Source organism: Mustela putorius, unplaced genomic scaffold, assembly GCF_011764305.1.
Source record: "Mustela putorius furo isolate JIRA1106 unplaced genomic scaffold, ASM1176430v1.1 tig00003942_pilon_pilon_pilon, whole genome shotgun sequence".
Taxonomy (NCBI): domain Eukaryota; kingdom Metazoa; phylum Chordata; class Mammalia; order Carnivora; family Mustelidae; genus Mustela; species Mustela putorius.
Window position 1 is genome coordinate 9604457 of NW_025422087.1, and position 21599 is coordinate 9626055.

Genomic DNA, 21599 nt, shown 5'->3' on the forward strand with positions numbered 1-21599 from the left:
CTGATCACTCTAAATAGAATACCACCCCTTCTTACATAACCATCAGTAACTGTCTCCCTCCTCTGCTAATTTTTTTACATCACGATTCTGACTTCTTTTTTTACTTGCTTATTTTCTGCTTCTTTTCACTGGAATGTAAGCTTCAGCTTAATGAAAGCAGGGACAGTATCACTTTTGTTCTCACCTTATTGCCACATCTTCGGCACCTAAAGAAAGAGTGCCTGCCTTAATAAATATTTGTTGGATTTAATTGAATAAGTGAAAAGCATTTGCATCCTTGTCTGAATACTTCAAAGCATATGTTTTTTACCTTCCCAGATGAACAGTCACACTTTTTTATTTTTAAAGATCAGTTGCGGGGCACCTAAGTACCTTAGTGGGTTAAGCCTTTGCCTTCCGTTCAGGTCAAGATCCCAGAGTTCTGGGATCCAGCCCTGCATGGGGCTTTCTGCTCAGCAGGGAGCGTGCTTCCTCCTCTCTCTCTGCCTGCTTCTCTGCCTACTTGTGATCTCCATCTATCAAGTAATAAATAAAATCTTTTAAAAAAAATATAAAGATCAGTTGCTGGGTTAATAGTATAGATAATAAAGATTCCATTTTTATTTTATCATCAACTAATAATTAGCTAATGGTTAACCGTCCCTTAGCTTTATCTCCTTGTCTCAGAAGGTATAATTTAGTTATCAAGGAAGGTAGTCTAATGATGAGAGGCTTTCTTATTCATTGCATTTAGACTATTTCATAAACAAATTTTGAGGTACTTTGTTTTCTTTTGCCAAAATATGAGTTTGAAGGAAACTTAGAGGTTATCTGATGTATTCAATATTTTTGTTGTTGTTAATTAAAAAAAAATGATTCAAAGTAGCTTAAACATTTAGCAATTACGCTTGCTAATGAAACTGGAAGTCTAGTGACAGGTAACTTATCACTTATAGTCCCAGCAGGAAACAGCACACTCAGACTTGGTTATGGAAAAGAGTTTAAGGCAAGGCTCTTTAAATGTTGTGAGCCTTGTTAAGGGAGATCAGCAAGGTTCGCAGAAGTGAGAGGAGTGAGTGTTTATCATAACTCAAAAAGAAAGTTACTATAGTTGTGGGAGAAATTGTACCTGACCAGAGTGTGGTCTTCAGTAAAAGAATATAGTATATTGGCCTGAAGGAGTAAAGCCAGGGTCCCTCCAACTTCATTTTCTTCTTGTCCTTTAATTTCCTGCTGGTGTCTCTAACAGTCCAACCCAACGGAAGCCAATAGCCAAGGGAGTTCCCAAGCACAGAAATAGGATGGGGAAAGTTGGGGAGTAGATCAGTATAGCCAGTAAAACATGTCCATTAAGTTGGACTTTAGAATTTTGTGCCTGAGTCTCAATTACGTCATCAAGAACCCACGGTTTTTCCTGTATGTCTGCTCGGCTACCCATACTCGTGATTTTATTTGCTGCTATAGCTACTATTCTTTGTGGTCCTAAGAAGGTTGCCAGGTCAGTTTAGTGCTATAGGCTCTCATATCCAGGTTGAGGATAGACAGAAGAGCTCCTTTCTCTCAATTACTTAACAACATCCTTTCCTCCAATTTGATTGCTCAGGTTAAGTCTTGACCTACTTTCAATTATTTGCTGCCATGAAATTTCGATGAATCATTGTCTGCCTTTCTCCCCTCAAAAACAGCAACAGCAACAACAACACATAGGTTATTCATGTTGGGTTAGGTTTTTGGAGCCCAATTTTGGGATCCTGAAATGAATGAAATAGATGTTGAGGATCACCTACTTTATGATGTGCCTCTACTATTTAAAACAATTTCCCAAAATTTACTTCATAATATAATGTATGTCGTGTGTGTGTGTGTACGTGTGTGTATACACACACTGATTTCTGCAATAAAAACGAACATTTCTGGTGATCCCTTCCATTGTGGGCTGTTCTAAATGTGTGAAAGACCTCTTTTTACTGAATAGCAACTTGTCCCTAAAACATCCATTGCTCCTGTTTGATTTAGTTACTTCTGAAGTGGATGCTATTTTTTCCAGGCTTCTGAAATTCTATTTCCAGATATGTTCCATCACAATTCATATAGCTCTTATCATACAGATTATATCTTCAATTATCACACAAAAGTAATGTCATATAGTTTTAATTTCAGAGCATGCATTTTACAGATTTGTAACTATCAATTAGACAAATATAACTTTTTTTTTTTAAAGATTTTATTTATTTATTTGTCAGAGAGAGAGAGAGCGAGAGCGAGCACAGGCAGACAGAGTGGAAGGCAGAGTCAGAAGGAGAAGCAGGCTCCCTGCGGAGCAAGGAGCCCGATGTGGGACTCGATCCCAGGATGCCGGGATCATGACCTGAGCCGAAGGCAGCCGTTTAACCAACTGAGCCACCCAGGCATCCCCAAATATAACTTTTTAAAATAGATTTATTTGAGAAATGAAAGCAAATATCAAAATAAAAGAAATTTAAAGCAATCTTGTGAACTAAACACTTTAAAACAGAGTTGGACATCTTTTATCTTCTCCTAATCAATGTTTTGTCTTATCTGTCCTATTCTTACTCTGTTCTTAAATTTAACATGAATTCAGTTAAATATCTGCTGAGGATTATGGCAGGTACCAGACGGAAAAAAAGATGAATAAGATATATCATCTTTTATTACAAGAAAGAAAGATATATGAATAATTAACAGTAATGGAAGGCAGAAGGAAGAAGTACTACTTATGGTAAAGATAACATGCTATTGGAGAGAACTTTAATTTTCTGCCTGATTGGATTTTTGAGTAGGCCAATAAGAAACAACAAGTTTGGAAAGGTTATTTCCTAAAGATCAATTTTAGAATAAGAACTACCACCTAAGAGTTTAATTGCTATGAAAAAAAACTGATACTTTTTTATTAAAGTGGAAGGAAGACCTCATGTGATGCTTCCAGGATATCCTTTTATAAACACAGCAAGTTAAAAACTTATTTTCAAATTATGAATTACTTCCTCAAATGAATATATTTATAATGGCCAATCTGATTTTATATTGCTTTAGTATTCTTTATAAACACAACAATATTATTTTTTTATTTTTATTTTTTAAGCATTTATTTATTTGACAGCAAGAGGAGAGAGAGAGAGCGAGCTCGGGAGCACAAGCAGTGGGAGTGGCAGCCAGAGGGAGAGGGAGAGGCTGGTTCCCTGCTGAGTAAGGAGCCCAATGCAGGGCTTCCACAATTCTGGGATCATGACCTGAGTTTAAGACGCCTAGTGGACTGAGCTACCCAGGCACCCCAACACATGATCATTTTATAGGATAAAATCTAATCTCCAAAAATGTTTATCTAGGAACATGATCTGACTGTTTTATTTCAGAGTTTTAAGCATAAAAGTAGAATTTATCAGATAATGTTCTTAAAGTCATTATTACTGAATAAAAAGACATTTATAATCATTGTAATTATAAACTTTGTCAAATTATACCTAGTAAAGGAGGGGCTAAAGCTTTATATAACCGTTGATCTCTTGTTTTAATTTTCTTCACCTACAAATAAAATGTTTTAGAATTTTAAAGTATTGTATTTTTATTAAAGTTTCTTTAAAGTGAGTGTTCAAGCTTTGATTTTTCTCTTTACTTAAATATTTATTTGCTTTTGTCTTCCATCCCCTGCTTTAATGATTTAGCTCATTGTTAGGATCATTTTTCTATCTTCTTATTAAATTTTCATGTAAAGTTATGCTTCTAGGCTTGGTTTGAATTTTGTGGGAATATTGCTAATCTACTTACCACTGGCATTTTGTCAAACATACAAGTATAGTAATAAAAAATCATTACTAGCCTTATCATACTTAAAACTAATTGGTTCCTACTCAGTAAATCCTTTTCCTAGTAACTCTTCCACAAATTTGCTATCCTCTGTGTTTTTTCGTGCACTTACTGACGTCTAACTTGTTACATATTTTACTTTTTTATGTAATACTATGTCCCTGTCCTCTCCTCCCTTAGAATTTGAGTTCTGTGAGGGCAGGAGTTTTTCAGTTTTGTTAACTATTCTTTCCACAGTGCCAAGGAGAGTCCCTGGCAAATAGTAAGTACTCAACTTGCATATTTTCCATATGACTAAATGAAAAGTCCTGACTCTGCCTTTAAGTAAAGGAAATGGATGCAAGGGTTTTACAAGTTGAGGGAACATAGTAGAGAAAGCAGATGAAGCAAACTGCTGTTGTGCAAGCAAAATTTACCCAAAGAAATACTTTGTTTGGCTCACTGAAAAGTTTTCTAGTTATGAATTTTTAAAGAATTTTTTATTTTATTTTTTTTCTAGTTATGAATTTTATTTCCTTTAGGTACTTTGGGCAGTTCTCACTACTGTTTATTGTCTCCTACCGTAAAGGCATACACTGTTAACTATTTGAATATTGTGATCATATGAGTTTGTGATACCTTGTGTAGAAGTGTGAAATGCATAGCATGCTTATGAGAAAGTTATTGAGCTGCCCTTGTTAAGTAAACCTATGGGAAGTAAAATTGGTAAGACAATTTAAACTCTTTTAGACCTTAATTATCCTATAGTGATACTTGGACTTTAGTCGCTGGATAGTGGAGAGAAAGTGTGATGTGACCTGAGCTCTGGGGTTGAGTGGTAGATGGTTCTTTATCCTAGGGAGTATCAAAAAGGATCACTAGATGAGGAAGAAAACATTTTAGTAAAATATATTTTTGACAGTCAAATCAGGATTATTGGCTGTTAAAGAACAGCATTTCCTCTATAATATTTTCATCTGAAATTATACTTGAAGGTGGTATTTTCCATTCAAAATCTAATGCAAGCCTCATGTGTTATTTAAAAAGTTCTAGTAAAACATAACCAGTGAAATTAATTTTAATAATGTATATAATTTAACCTTATATATCCTAAATATTATAACTTCAACATATACTCAATTAAAAAATTATAAAGGATACTTTGCTTTATTTTTTATTCTGAATCTTCAAGTCTGCACGTGTTTATAACACTTACCACCTAGGACTGGCCACATTACAAGACTCAGTAGCTATACATGGCTAGTGGCTTCTCTATTGGACAATGCAACTTTTAGGTTTGGTTTTAATTTTGGGAGGTCTGTCATTTATCTAAATAGCATTGGTAGTAGGTTGCTTACTGGCAGTTGAAAATCATGTTGGGGGTGTTTAGCAAAGAGATATGCTATATGAAGCTGTGGAAACATAAAATATCATTGAGAGAGAATGATTTTATGGGAAGAGAAACCAAATAAATAAGTTTCAGCAGTTCCCATCTTTGAACCAAAGGGCACTGGGGAGGAATTTGAGGTTCATGAAAGCCAAAGGGGCAGTATTTCCAGGAAAGTAAGATGTACTTTTCATACCATGGCTAGGTTGAAAGGTTTATGCTAAGTAAGATGCATTGCATTTATCCGTGTGCAACTCATTTGTGACTTTATGAAGAAATGATTCAGTGGAATGGTGGAGTCAATTTATTTACCCATTGTTTTGGATCTTGTGAAAGCACTTCTCTTTCCTAGTATCTTGTGGTGTGTGTGTGTGTGTGTGTGTGTGTGTATGTATTATCATTATAATAAGTTTTATACCATTTCAGTTTCCTTTGAGATCTCTCCTTTAGTCAATTTATATAAAAATGGTCTGAAACCATTTTTATTCATAACATTTTATTTCTTTAGTTTGTGTTGAGAGTGGAATTATTTAACCTGAGTTACTTATCTGCAGTTATTCTGGAAAGGGCTTCAGGTAACAAATTGTCATTCAGAAAATTATCTTAAAAGCTAATGTTTCTGAATTTAATTAAGTTTTGAATAGCAAAAGAAATATATGGTTATATAGTATGTTTAAATTATTAGGTATGGCATTATGAAAAATTCATATGTATTTATTATGTCAGCAGTCTTAAAATTTTATATTCTGAGTATTTTTACTTGAAAATCTTTTCTTTTTCTTTAGTCATCAAGAGTTCATATAACTAGAGCTGTCCTGGAGCAATTTTTATCCTTTGCAAAATACCTTGATGGTTTATCTCATGGAGCACCTTTGCTAAAGCAGCTTTGTGATCATATTTTATTCAACCCAGCCATCTGGATACATACACCTGCAAAGGTATAAATTTCATTCTCATTCATTTTATTTTAGTGTAATATTAATAATATGATCTAAACTATGCAGTAGAAAGCATTTGGATTTTTTCAGCGTATCGTATAGTCAACCTGAAATAGTTGTGTTACTAGAATCAGCAACTAAATATTAAATATATAAATATTAAAATAACTGAAAATTATTATATTGATACAATAACTGCATTCTGAAGTTAGTAGTTGTATTTCATATCTTTCCAAGAAAGAATTTGGTACACTGATTATTAAGACTAAGAAAAGAGAATGTATTAGGCAACTAATTATATAATGATAATTACAATCACTGTGACTGAAAATTGCTTATATTGTGAATACAGAGTTTATATCATGATTGTAAATTTCTTTGTTTTAAAATAAACATATACATTGTTTTTTATATATCAACATAATTTTTTTTGAATTTTGCATACCTAAATTTAACCCTGTTATACTCTAGTGGAAATCAGTAATGGAGTGATATTCTTCATGAGAGTGGGCTGCCTTTTATGGTTTTCAGATTCCACATAACTTTGCTTAATTTATAAAGGGTCTAAATATTTAATATTTAGTTCAGCATGTTAGTTGTGGTGTTAAGCTCAAACTTTAAGTTTGTTCACTTTTTAAACAAGTTGTTAGACTTATCTCTCTACTTACATGATTAGATTCTGATACTTTGACAATGGGTTAAGAAAATTTGGAATTATATTAACTCTTAGGATATAAGATTGTGTATATTTTTTCCAAATGTAATATAGCTGACTAATGTTAGTTCTGTACCTTTGAGCTGCTGAAATATATTTTCATTAAGGGCTTTAGATTAGGTAACTTTTAAAATAATTTAATCTTCCTATCAGTTACTTTTGATCTATTAACTCATTTAAAATTATTTCGTTGTTAATAGCTGCAGATTATCTTTATTAAAATAAGTTTTCTTAGAATGTGTTGGCTGCATACTATTTTTGTTTAAAAACACAAGTACTATTTAATAAATAGTTATTTTTAACCTCATAATAAATGGTTCTTTCTTGGCCTTTACTAATTTGCATTTAAATTAGAATGTATGTATATAATATAAACTTTTGAGGCATTTTAAATTTATTTTAATGCTTTGTTAATATTCTGTATTAGGTTCAGCTTTCCCTATACACTTACTTGTCGGCTGAATTTATTGGAACTGCTACCATTTACACCACCATACGCAGAGTAGGAACAGTATTACAGCTAATGCACACATTGAAATATTATTACTGGGTCATTAATCCTGCTGACAGTAGTGGCATTACACCTAAAGGATTAGGTAAGTATAATACTACCACTCATTCATTGTACTAATACTGTTCTATATCCTGAGTACTATTATAGGCACCAGAAGTGCACAGTTATGAAAATATCACTGAACTACTACTGTCTTTCTTAATGTAACCTTGTATATTGAGAATTTTTTTGTGGTAGAGAAGTTTATAGTTCTGAAATATTACATTATTTTTATAATAAAGGTGGGTAAAAAATAATATTCTACCTTTTAGCTGATTGCTTTTTGTGCTCAGGAAAATATATTTGTAATATTAAAAAAAAATAGCTGAAGTTGATTATGACCAGATGTTCTAATACTGTTGTTTCAACCCTTTGAGATAGTTACCTTTCTTTATGTTTTTCCCCCAAACTTTACCCTTTAATGTAAGTGTAGTAGAAACTAATTTAATACTTCATTGTATTGTTTAAAAAATATTGCCAGGGTACCTGTGTAGCTCAGTTGGGCATCGGACTCTTGGTTTTAGCTCAAGCTATGGTCTTGAGGTCTTGAGATTGGGCTCTGCCTTTAGCTCCGTGCTCAGTGCAGAGTCTGCTTGGGGTCTCTGCTTCTCCCTGTGCCATGCTCATGTACATGTGCATGGGTGTGCTCACTTTCTCTTTCCCTAAAATAAAATAAGTAAAATCTTAAAAAATAAAAATAAAAAAAAAATCACCAGTTTCCTAATTATATAAAAATATATACTCATCATAGAAAATAAAATGATGGAGAAAAAAAATATACATAACCCAACCCCGGACATAAGAACTGTTACAAGCTTGGTGTATGTTCTTACACTGTTTTTCATTGTATTAAATATGTGAAATATTTAAACTCTTACAGAACTGAGATTTTCTTGATCTTTTTCTGTTTTCTTCTTGACTCTACATAGTAATCTAAAAGAATGTACCATTTACATGTTTCTAAAATTTTGATCCTATAAATAACAGTGATCTATTCCTTTGTATATAATCATTTATTTCCATCTTTGATTTGTTTAAGCTTACTGAGAGAATAACTATGTAGTATGGGAGAGTGCTTTTCTAAGCTTAATAACAATAGTGTTGAAAAGCATTGTTTCATAAAAATCTTTTTAATAAGGGAAAATAACATTTCACTACTTTAATTTTCATTTATTAGCTTATGTTATGCCTTTTATTGATAGGACTTTAAAAATTGTGTGATTTGCAATCTGGTATATTATTCTGTCATTTATGACTTTTTTGTTGCTTTTAGTCTTGATAATGCCTAAAATTTACTGAATGTTCACCATGAGTTTGAATCTACACTAAATATCCTGTTTATTTTGTAGTCATTTATATATAATGTAATTATATATGCATAGACATGTTTACCTCATACACATTGGACTATGTACTAAATTGTCAGTATCACTGTTATGTCTTCAGTTTGGAAACTGAAAGCTGGTACAATGTAACAGAACTAAAATTTGAATCATATCTATGTGATTCAACACCTTTTTAAAACACTGTACTCTAATAGTTTCTTTACCCCAAACAGATCATATATTCATACATATTCATTTCTGCTTTAGTTGCCTTGTCACTTTAATATTCTTCAATATAGAATAGTTTTTTGTTAGTATTCTTTGTCTTCCATGACTTTGATATTTTCAAAGAACACAGACAAATTACTTTTTAGAATGTCCCTTAATTTGGATTTGTTTGATATTTGCTCATGGTGATCCAGGTTTTTCATTTTTGGTTGGAGTCGCTTAGAAGTCATACCAGTTCTGCCGCATCATATCATGTCAAGAGGCACATGACACCGAGTTGTCTTATTACTGGGGATATTGATTTTGCTCATTTGGTTAGTGTGGTGTTTGCCAGGTTTCTTCATTATAAAATTAACTACTTTCTCTTTTGGAATAATAAGTATTTGGTAGAGAAATACATTGAGACTGTGTAAATATCCTGTTCTTCAACAAACCTTTGCCTCCTGGTTTTTGTTCATCAGTGACTCTTGCCATAATTGATCTTTATTATGATTGCTGCTAAATGGCAATATTTTCTAAGACATTTATTTGTTTGAATTCTATAAGAAGGAACGTATTTTTTCCTCTTCCATTTATTTGTTCATTTTATATCAACACAAATTTTATGGATTTGTTTTATTCTGTGTATTATATTGATAGTTGGCACGTTTTCTCAGCAAAGGGCCACACAGAAATATTTTAGGCTTGGGAAGTCATAGGGGCTTTGTTACAGGTAGTCAACTCTGCCAGTGTATAGCAAAAATAGACATAGACAGTATGTAAATGAATAGATATGGTTTGTTTTAGTGAAACTTGAGAAATGTTAAGGCTTAATGGATTTAGCCCAGCAACTATCCCGTGGATTTTATCATTATTTATTGGATTTAAGGTTGTCCCACATTTGGCTTGTAGGAGACCTTCACATGAGATTTTGGTTCTTTATGACAGATGTTTATAATTATATAGGACTAGCTCTCTGCCGCAAGATGTTTTTGCTTCATTTTATATTTACCCAGTCCTGAGCCCTGGTTTGTTGTGGTAGATGTGGGTTTTGGAAACCAAGATTTAGGTGTTTGGTGGGCTTGTTGTACTCACTGCTCTTTGAGTGGCATTGCTTCTAGTGATTCTGCGTGGATCTAGGAAATACAGTTTAAAAACACATGGTTCAAAGAAGCCTTAAGCTTATTATATTTATAGTTTTCTTTTTTCAATAGTGAAAAAAATCTGCCTTAGGTGATCTTTAATAATGTATTTATATATTTGCTTATTCTAATTTATGAAGCAGTTTTTTGACATGTGCGCCATCACCTTCTCAGATTAGACATTGCCAGTCAGTTCTGACCATCCCCTCACCTCTAACTCTGGCTGATCCTTGTCACCTCTTTAGACCCGATTGTTTCTTCGCTGCTGACCACACTGGTAGCCCATTTTGTCTCCTCACTCTGACCCTGAAGTTCCTGCCAGACTTAGTTGCCTCTTCAGCCCTGCCAGCATCTGGTGTTTCCTTGTCCTCTGCTTTTTTCTCCCATCCCTAGACCCTCAAGCCTGGCTGGCTCTGGCTTCTTCAAGGAGAGGGGAGGGAAGAAACCAAATACATATATTTTAAAGAAAAGTTACAAGAACCTGGAAGAGAATTTCTTTTTCTTTATGGGTTATTCTTTTTTTTTTTTTAGGATTTTATTTATTTATTTGACAGACAGAGATCTCATGTAGGCAGAGAGGCAGGCAGAGAGACAGAGAAGCAGGCTCCCCCAAGAGCAGAGAGCCCAATGAGGGGCTCGATCACAGAACCCTGGGATCATGACCTGAGCCAAAGTAGAGGCTTTAACCCACTGAGCCACCCAGGCGCCCCTGGGTTATTCTTTTTTTTTTTTTTTTTAAAGATTTTATTTATTTATTTGACAGACAGAGATCACAAGTAGGCAGAGAGGCAGGCAGAGAGAGAGGAGGAAGCAGGCTCCCTGCTGAGCAGAGAGCCTGATGCGGTACTCGATCCCAGGACCCTGAGATCATGACCCGAGCCGAAGGCAGTGGCTTAACCTACTGATCCACCCAGGCGCCCTGGGTTATTCTTTTTTAATGCATCTTTTTATTTATTATTATTTTTTTTAAAGATATTTATTTATTTATTTATTTGACAGAGAGAAATTACAAGTACACTGAGAGGCAGGCAGAGAGAGAGAGAGAAGGAAGCAGGCTCCCCGCTGAGCAGAGAGCCCGATGCGGGACTCCATCCCAGGACCCTGAGATCATGACCTGAGCCGAAGGCAGCGGCTTAACCCACTGAGCCACCCAGGCGCCCCTTATTTATTATTTTTAATGTATCTTTTTAATTTAACTTTTTAGTCTATCTGAAATTAACTTCGATATTTAGTGAAATGTGAGGATTTTACTTGAAACACGCTTTCTACATAACAACTTTTTTCAATACCATTTTGAACTGAAATGCTTTCTTTTTCTTTTAAGGACACTGTAAAGATAATTTGTACACACTAGCTTTTCATAGTAATAATTCATTTGCAGGCACTGACTTGAGAAGTAGGGTCTTTTGGCTTTAGCTCTTATTTAACACTTTAAAAATTATTATTCTGTCAGGTGCATTATAAAAAACTTTTTATATTAATACGGTACCATAGTAATACATGATCTTAGTTAACAAGTAGAATAATAAAAAGGTTTATGAATAAAAACTTACTTATCTCCCAAGGAGCCAGTATGACCAGTCTTACATTCATCTACCTCTTTTTCTCTGTTCATACAAACACCAACTTACACATGCCTACATGTAGATGCTTCAAATTATAGGTGTTTCAAAGTTCTATTTTGAATATATCATAAATGCAAATATGTAAATATGTAATAAACCTCATATGGGTCTCACCAAACTTGAAAGGATATTACCATAAACCTGTATTTACTTATCTTTGGTCATTATCTTCCTCCCATTCCCAGCCATAGAGATAACACTATGCTCAATTTTGTTTCATGTTTTCTTTTATGTTTATTATGCCTTTCCTTACTTGAATGCTTATTACTTTTTAGTGTGCTTTACTACTTTGCTATTTATATGTGTATTCCTAAGCAATTGACTGTTTAGCCTTCTGTACTTTACATAAATAGTATCATTTGTGATTTATGTCGCTTTTATATTTGTAAAATATCTGTTTATTCTATTTTATAAAATAAGGATTCATATTATGTATATAAATAAGACTCATACATATGTGTGTATTCTTCTGCAATATCCTCTTTACATTGTACCATGTCTGAAAATAGTAATTATAGCTCACATTTACTGAATACTTATAATTAAAATGGACCAGGCACCATTCTAATTCCTTTAACATGTATTGCTTTGTTTAGTTCTTATAAAATACCCTGTGACATAAGCACTATTATTACTCTCATCCTTACAATTAAAAAAAATGCTCACTAAGATAATATAAAACTTGATCAATTTCATTAAATGAAAGTAAGAAAATTATTACTAAGATAATGGCTGTCTCTAATGGGATGGAATGGAGCTGAAGCATGTGATCAAGGTATGGCTCAGAGCTGAGGACTGGTGTAGGGTGAGGACTTTAGTATGCTGGAACAAGCTGGTACATAGCCAATTATTAAATATTTAAGGATTTTACAACCTGGTTTTTAAAATCATTGGTAGCCTGAGCTTGAATTCAGTCATAGTGGGAATATTTATATAACAAAAATCACAAGTCTGCAGTTATTTAATCTGATTCAAGTCAGGACCTCACCCCTTCACTCGTGTAGTTCCTTTATCTGCACACCAATCGTTAATGGATTTCTTTGCCAGGTTACTGTGAGTGTTCAGTATCTTGACCTAATACACGTGTTCATTTTATACCAATTCATTAAGTTGTACATTTACATCTTCTGTATTCATTTCACAATGAAAAACAGGTTTGTTTGTGTTTTTGAGATGAAGATCATGAGCAGATAGGGAGGGGCAGAGAGAGAGAAAGGGAGAGACAATCTTAAGTAGGCTCTCTGCTCAGTGCAGAGCTGGATGTGGGACTTGATCTCATAACCCTGAGATAATAACCTGAACCAAAATCAAAAGTCAGACACTTAACCAACTGAGCTATCCAGGCTCCCCCACAAAAAAAATTATTTTTAAAAAATTAATACCGAGTGTTGGTAAGGAAGGAAACAGTATTTTGTACACTGTTGGCAGCAGTGGAGCAAAAAATGTTGAGGGCGGTCTGGGAAATGAGAAAGAGATTTCTTTCTCAAGAATAAATGGAATGGATGGTTTGAGTAATAACTTGTATGTAAATATTTGTTGAGTGAATAAAAGATGTTATAAATTATACATATGGGGATTTTTATTTTAAAACTTATGAAGAAGCTATATAAATCCTTATTGCTTCAAGAAAGGCTTGATATTTAAGGGCTTTCATGGTTCTAGCTAAATAGTTAAAGATATAATTTAATTATTATATACTTTGTAAGTTACATATATCATTGAATAATCTCATTTATTGGTAAGTAAATATTTTCAATTAATTACTTTGAAATTTAGATGTTATGATGGAATTGATAGATACACTAACTGTTGACATTCATTTTCATTTATTGACTCAGGAGCATTTTTTGAGTGTCCATTATGATATGTATTTGGTATATACAGGTAACATGGGGGGAAAAAGCTGCAAAGCAAATAATTACAATAAAGTGTCACTTTTTCTGTGCTTTGTTATATACTGTGTGGTGTGAAATTGGAGACAGTCTTTAAATGAAGAAAGGTTTAATTGAAGATGAAAGAAATGTTGAGAAAACTTGGATCTGGGGGAAAAGGGAACCTATTAAATTAATAAAAGTAGAAAATTTATATAAACACTTGATGATTATACATTATGAATGGATGGTAATATATTATAATTTTTTAAGAAATAATTCTTTCCCCCAAATCTGAAATTTGGTGAATAATTTGAAATTGCCAAAATCTGAAAATTAACATTTGGACCCTTTGATATAACTGAAGTGATATAGTATTAATACTAACAAATATTATAATCCTAATAAATGCAATTTGAAAAGAATTCCATAGTATTCTAACAAAATTGCATTAAACTTATTTAATATCATGACGTTACCCCTTCCTTTTTTCTTTTCTTTATGTTTTCTGTTTTATTCTAGATGGTCCCCGGCCATCACAAAAAGAAATTATATCACTACGGGCATTTATGCTACTTTTCCTGAAACAGCTCATACTAAAGGTAAAATAATTTTACATAATTTAGAATTGTAGTATATTAAATAAAGAGGAATTTTTGGCATTGTTTAAAATCAATATTGTTAAATTCACAGTGATTACTTTAAATTTATGAGTAGCTTTCAAAATCCCAAAGTAAATCTTAGTGTTAACTTTTGTTAAACTTCACTTTTTGCTGATCTTCTTTGAGATCATCCATTCTAAGGGATATAAGAAATGGACAAAGAACATATGCATAAGAAATGAGCATATAGTTTTTATTCTAGAAAATGAACTGTGTGTCAGTTTGAGAAGACTTACATTATGTATTTTATCACAGTAGGATTTTTAAAAGATTAAGATAAAGAAAAATGGAAAATAAAAGTAAAATATACATCAGTTGGTCCTATAAAGTTTTGCATTATTTTAAGAAAAGAATAAGTGGTTAGAAAATAATAATAATAATACAGTTGGGTGAGCAAAATATACGAACTTTTGATAGTGATGGTCAGGCAAATCTTAGCAACTTTAAAAGACTAGGTACAGTTTTCCAAATATTTACTTAATTATGTGGGAAAAGATAGTTTATGAATTATGGCATATTTAAAGATTTAATGAAAACATCACTACTTGCAAGTTGTTCTTATTTTCTTTCAAAAATTTTCTTTTAATTTTTCTGATCATTTGATGTCTCTTTATGGTATTAATTTTAGATTTAAATAATATACATATTTTTTAAAATTAGGATCGAGGGGTCAAGGAAGATGAACTTCAGAGTATATTAAATTACCTTCTTACCATGCATGAGGTAGGACATGGTCTGAGTCTTCTATTTTAATTATTTTATGTAAAGTACTAGAATAAAATATTAACTAAAGAATATTGGTGATCCTTATTATGCAGGATGAAAATATTCATGATGTGTTACAGTTACTAGTGGCTTTAATGTCAGAACACCCAGCCTCAATGATACCAGCATTTGATCAAAGAAATGGAATAAGGTATGATTATAATAATGGTATTACTAGCAAACTTTAATTGAGTACAGTTGTGCTTTCTAGAATATCTCCTTCTCTAGGAACTTTTGAATAAATATGGCAAAATCTCACTAAGAAAGGAATAAATGGAGAAAACTAGTATTAATCTTCTAATACTCAAACTGATGAAGTATTTAAAGAATGGGTCTTGGTCTCAAGAAGAGTAATTAATTTATTGATGCTATAGTAAAGATTTCAAGTAGTGTGAAGAACAATTTTCTTTTTTTTTTCAGAAAGTCAAGAGATCATGGTATATTTCAGCAAAAGAGAGCACAAGAAAATTATATGAATTTAGGCTGAAGAACTAGATAGTGGCCAAATTTGGAAGATACATAATAGAAAGAAGTTAAGATTTTATTTTGCTGGTGATGAAATAAAGTATTTTGAATGGGGTACCAATTTGCTCAGATTTCCATTTTGTTAGATTTATAGTCAGCAATGTGGAAAATGAACTAGAGAGGGATAAAATTGATATAGCAAAATCAGTAGATTATTTTATTCATCACTATTAGGGATGATGAGTTGGGAAGTGGCAATGTAATTGGAACTAGAGTACAAAACCAAGAGAGTTTGAAGTTTAGTTATAATGATTTTAATTAATTATTACTTGATTAGTATTCTTACAAACATTGGCCTATAACGTAGCCCTTTAGGGATTCTTCTTTTTAATTTTTCTGAAGTCTAAATTATTAGAACAAAGAGGAAATCTAAGTTAGACATGTGAAACTCAGTGAACTTCTCCAGGTTGTAGAAGAATTTGAAAAAAATACACCTGCCAAGGCATTTTAGTAGTGCTTCTTTTACTTGGCCATTTATATCAACAAATGACAGTTTTCTAGATTTTAAGGACTCCTTTCCAAGTCAGAGAAGCAATCACATCATTTCTATTGGATGTCCGTTTGAGTTATCACTGTGACCTTTGAGTTTACAAGCCATGCAGTTACTACTTTATTTGAAGAAGAGGATTACACATCTAATTATTAAGAACTATAAACATTTTCTTACTATGAGTTGAACTATATGAATTTGCTGATACTTAACTGTTTACTAAATAATAACAGTTTCATATGGTTCAACCTGATCATATAATAAAGTTATTCTTCTTAAATTATATTTAGACTGAACAATTAGTATCTTTGACCTTAGATGCTAGTATATCTTTTGTTTATTATATTGACTGATAAGTGAATCAATTAAAAATGTCCTTATCCTTGTGAATGATACCAACCTTAGATTGGTTAGTATGAAATACAGACAAAATTCTGTGTTATTTTGACACAGTGAAAATATGATCTTACAAAGGAAAATTATATTTGGTTAGATTTTTAGGGGACTGAAATAGTAATTAATATGTGTAGTATGAGTAGAATGATTAGACACAATGAATACCAAAGCCTGGTTGCTCATGACTGACACCTGTTAAACATGTCCTCTTGTTACCATTGTGTTCAAAACAGTGACAAAGATGCACATTTCAAAAAAAATGTGAAGAATGTAGGCTTTGACTAGAGATATTGAAAAAATAGGCTTTTTAAATGGAACACTTACAGGTCTGCATCTTAGGTACTCAAGGATAACAGTTATATGTATGTATAGCTATTGTATGTATAACTTTATATATAAAATTTATATATTTTATAAAAATACTTAATATTTAATATTTATATTATATTTTAAAATATAAAATATTTTATATTTTATATATAAAATTACCCAGAATTTTCTGGGGAAAAATTCTGATTAATTATTTACTAATACTTATATACTATATACTAATAATTACTATATATATAGTAATTATTATATATTATATTATATTATATTATATTATATTATATAGTATATAGTATATTATAGACTATATACTAATAATTACTGAGCACAAAGAATGAACTTAATTCATGGTCTTAAGAAAGACCATGTAATAGTACAACCTTAAACTCAGCAGCTAAAAATATGATATATTTATATCTGAAAATCTTTGAAGAAAAGAATATGTATGTACTTGTCTCAAGTAATTTAGATCATTTGCTGGCTTAATATAGTAAGCTCAAACTGATGAATTAGGATTCACCTAACTATCTTATTATATTTCAGGTGAACATTCATTAACTGATTTGTCAGTAAATTTCCCATTCACACTATATTGTAATCCTGTGTTCATATCTTGTTTTGTTAATGAACAACTGTCTAGTTGTAAAGAAAATCCTATGTAATGTGCTTGAGTAAGGACCCCGGATGTTTTCATGTTTCAGTTGTTAATCATAATTTCTGTTACTCCTGGGTAGATTTTATACCTTTCTTATCCCTACAGTTTAAAGTTATTTCTAGAAAACAGGAATTCTGTTGGAGTTTCTGATTCCATATCTGAGTATAGTCATGTTTTTAGACTGTGAGCTTTTACTTTGGTTTTCCAGATTATTTTTACTGTTGAATGTTCTTTCTCATGATTTCCTGAATAGTCCTTTATCTTATATGCATAACTTTTCTAGTCTTATGCTTGTTTTTTTTTTTTTTTCATTACTGATCTTGGTTCATAAAAGTTCTGAAAATAGATTTCAGTGTAAATACATATTTAGGAACTTAAGGCTTTTAGAAAAAATTCATCTTCTAAAAGAAATAGTAACTCTAATGTTTACCTCAATCTGTTCTTCAGTAGAGTAACACACAAATAAGAAACAGTATCAACAATATATTATCTTCTTTTATAATAGTATAAGCCACTGTTAAAACAGATGTGACTAGCTTTAAGTAATGTGTTCTCTTTTCTTAATGTTACTGAAACGATATAAAAATTATACTGTATCTTCTAATACCAACTTTCTGTTTAGCCTAGATGACTCCATCTTAAAAACATAAAACGAACTTTATTTTTTAAATAGAATTTAATACAATAAAGCACATCCTAATTTTATCATTACCACCACCAAGTTCAAAGAACTTTCTTAAATTCTAGAATTAGTTGCAAAACAATTAGTTATTATTGTCCCCTACCACCTTATGGAAAAAATGTTTACTTTTATGTTTTGGAAAAACTTTAAAATTTTTAAATATTTATGAAAATTATAGTGCATATAGCCTTGTTCTTATGTCATGTTCAAAATGACTATATTTGTTAAATTAGGCTATATGTTAGTAGAGACTTGTTTGCTCAAAGTACCAGAAGACTTCTCAAGCCAATTTAAGTAAAAACAGAATGATGTGTTTGTTATAGAAATCTCATTAGGGTAAGAATAAGGAATTGGAAAGGTATAAGGAAACAACTTTACTTTCTCTGCTACTTCCTATATGGTTACTTTATTCTTCCTTTTGTGTACAGACTCATGTCTGCAAACAAAACAAGGCTGCTTATAGTTTCTGTTTTAAATAATTTTCTAATTCAGGAGGCCAAAAAGTACTAGATATTGTTTCTCAGATCTTGCTCCAAGTGCTCAGAAAAGAGAAATAATTGGGCAAGTATCTATCCATGGTCCAATTAGCAATAAGCAAGAAAAAAAGGTCATCAAGTAGAAATGTCAGGGACAGTTCTAATAGAAGGGGAGATATAGCCTAACTAAGCATGTATCTTACTTAAGATAGATTTTTTTTTTCATTGTGCTAGAAGGCAATACTTAGGAGCAATGAATCACTTTGAACTTTTGAGTATTTATTTGCAGGCAAAATTAAAAATAAAGTAGTAAAATTTGTTAGTTTTTAAATTTTTCTGAAGAATTTAAAATCCTGAGAGGAACTTTTGATTTTTTATATTTATAGTTCATTGTAAAGTACATAGTGCTTATATTTTTAATATTTGTAATTGCTTAAAAAGTCATTTATTTTTGTATTTTTTAGAGTAATCTACAAATTATTGGCTTCTAAAAGTGAAAGTATTTGGGTTCAAGCTCTGAAGGTTCTGGGATACTTTCTGAAGCATTTAGGTCACAAGTAAGTCGATGTTTTTCAAAATAATGAATTGTGGAAATACCCATTGAAATTGTATTTTTATAGTTTCATATATAATGGAACATGAAAATTGACTTTAATAATCTTACAGCAGAAAATAATAGCTTCCTATTCATTGGGGGGGAGACAAACCATAAGTGACTCTTAAAGTTGTAAAACTGTTTTATGAAAGAATGTTTATTAACAATAGGTTATAGAAAAATTTATAATTTAAGTAATATAGTTTCTTTTTATTTGTTTGCTGGAAAATACTGTTCATTTAAAGGATGTAGAAAATATTTCATCAACTAAATCCAAAACACTTTTGGTCATGATTTTGATCAAAACTTTCCTAACAGGGAATACCATGTATATGAGAGTTGCTCTTTTGCTTACATGCTAAGTCAGTATTTTATTATTTGTACTTTTTTGTAGCATTGAGGCTTATTATGTTTTTGATTTAAAGATCTAGAATATTTCTTTTTTCCCCAAATGTCACTTTCTGATATAAGGAATGTTTTTCATATTATGTTATCCAGTACAAAATTATTCTTTTTAAAATTCATTTTCTATACAAATGAACCCAAGAAAGTATCATTTAATTATCACTAGATGGGGTTCCTCTCAAAACCTCACTGTTGCCATTTCTTTTTGGTGCTTAGATTTACGAAGAGTTTATTGATAACACTGATGAAAACTACACAAGATCTAGATAGACATCTGTAACATGCTAAATAGTTTGAAAGAGTAGATATGCTTTTTATTTTGGTTCCAAATAAATAGTCAAGTAAGGGAGAATAGACATACTACAAATATAGGAAATTCCTCCCTTGTAGGAAAAAAATTATGCATATATGAGGATCTGTAAATGTACTGGTTGTTTGATTACTGAGTAAGAAGCACATGTACTTTCAAAATTAAGAGAAAGGGATTACTCATGTAACTTTGGTTAAGTAAAAGAAATTGACTTGGAGAAATTAAATAAAGGATTCTAGTCCCAGATGCAAAAACTATTAAGAAAGTACATTTAAAAATATAGCAGTGTGGAAAAGATAAGCCTAACTAACCTGCAGATAAAAACATTCACTGGAAAAATACTGTTACAGAGTACATAATAATTGCAATTAGAAATTTTACTGTAAGTTTAAAATGTAAGGAATGAATTGCTTCTGAGGAAGGATTACTACTAAGCAGATGGTATAACACAGAAGCATTGGATCATGGACTAACAAAACTTTGGAGGGAAGTTTCTATTTTTGTTGAAGAAAAAAAAAATTTATACAAATAAAAATGAAATCAGAGGAAGCCTAAAGGAAGATAAATTGTGTGGTTGGCAGAGTGAGATACACAGAAGATAGAAATGAAAACAAAACGATTAAATATGTATGGTTGGAAATATAAGAGTTCAGAAGGATCAAAGAGAAAATGATTGATATTGAAGGCACAGAAATTCCAATAATGGTATAAATTGAGTTTCCAAATAAAAGCAGAACAATGGGACTAAACAAATACTTAAAGCTATAATTCTGCAACGTCCTAATAAAAGATTTTGCCATCCATATTAAAAACGTCATGTTGTGTACCAGAGAGAATTTTCCTAGAACGGTCAGTTCAAAATTAAACTATTGTGTTTAAATGTAAGTCAAGAATCTTTTATTCAGCAGTGTGGAAATAAGAGGAAAATTTGAGTTGGGCATTGGACTTTTCTATAACATTTTTCTTCTTTTTTTTTTTTTTTTTAAATTTTATTTATTTATTTGTCATAGAGAGAGAAGCGAGAGCAAACACAGGCAGACAGAGTGGCAGGCAGAGGCAGAGGGAGAAGCAGGCTCCCCGCCAAGCAAGGAGCCCGATGTGGGACTCGATCCCAGGACGCTGGGACCTTGACCTGAGCCGAAGGCAGCCGCTTAACCAACTGAGCCACCCAGGCGTCCCACATTTTTCAATAAAGGAAACATAGAGCAACACCCATAGGATATTGAAGTGAAGAAAATGGGAGCCAAAGTATCATTTTAGTAAAAGGAATGCTGCCAAACAGGGGCACCTGGGTGGCTCAGTGAGTTAAAGCCTCTGCCTTCGGCTCAGGTCATGATCCCAGGGTCCTGGGATCAAGCCCTGCACCAGGCTCTCTGCTCAGCAGGGAGCCTGCTTTCACCTCTCTCTCTATTTGCCTGCCTCTCTACCTACTGATACCTGCCTGTCAAATAAATAAATAAAATCTTTAAAAAAAAAAATAATGCTGCCAAATAATCTTTAACCATACAAGGAATTATTTTTCTGAATAATTATTGAGAAAATTTCTGGGGACAAAGTTCAGCCAATCAGGATGACTGGGAAGACTATAGCTAAGTACTACTGGTGAACACTGAATGAATTTAACAGTAAAACTAAGCCTGAAACAAATATTTGAATTAGAGTGACAGACCAGAATTTACTTTTATATATCTTAGTAATGTAGAAATGCTACAGTTACAATGAAGTGGGAAAGGACTAAGGAAAGACAGAAAGTAGAGTAAAT

General features: G+C 32.0%; 1 protein-coding gene across 11 annotated transcripts in view; it reads left to right on the forward strand.

Moving 5' to 3' along the window:
* The window catches only part of NBEA (neurobeachin), a 678500-nt gene that overhangs the window by 150675 nt on the left and 506226 nt on the right, over nucleotides 1-21599 (forward strand). For all 11 annotated transcript variants that reach the window (XM_013044893.2, XM_013044895.2, XM_045069766.1 and 8 more), the window contains 6 exons: nucleotides 5956-6108; nucleotides 7251-7419; nucleotides 14069-14148; nucleotides 14869-14931; nucleotides 15027-15124; nucleotides 18992-19084. In XM_013044893.2, the coding sequence (XP_012900347.2) occupies nucleotides 5956-6108; nucleotides 7251-7419; nucleotides 14069-14148; nucleotides 14869-14931; nucleotides 15027-15124; nucleotides 18992-19084 (656 nt within the window). The remainder of the gene's footprint in view (nucleotides 1-5955; nucleotides 6109-7250; nucleotides 7420-14068; nucleotides 14149-14868; nucleotides 14932-15026; nucleotides 15125-18991; nucleotides 19085-21599) is intronic.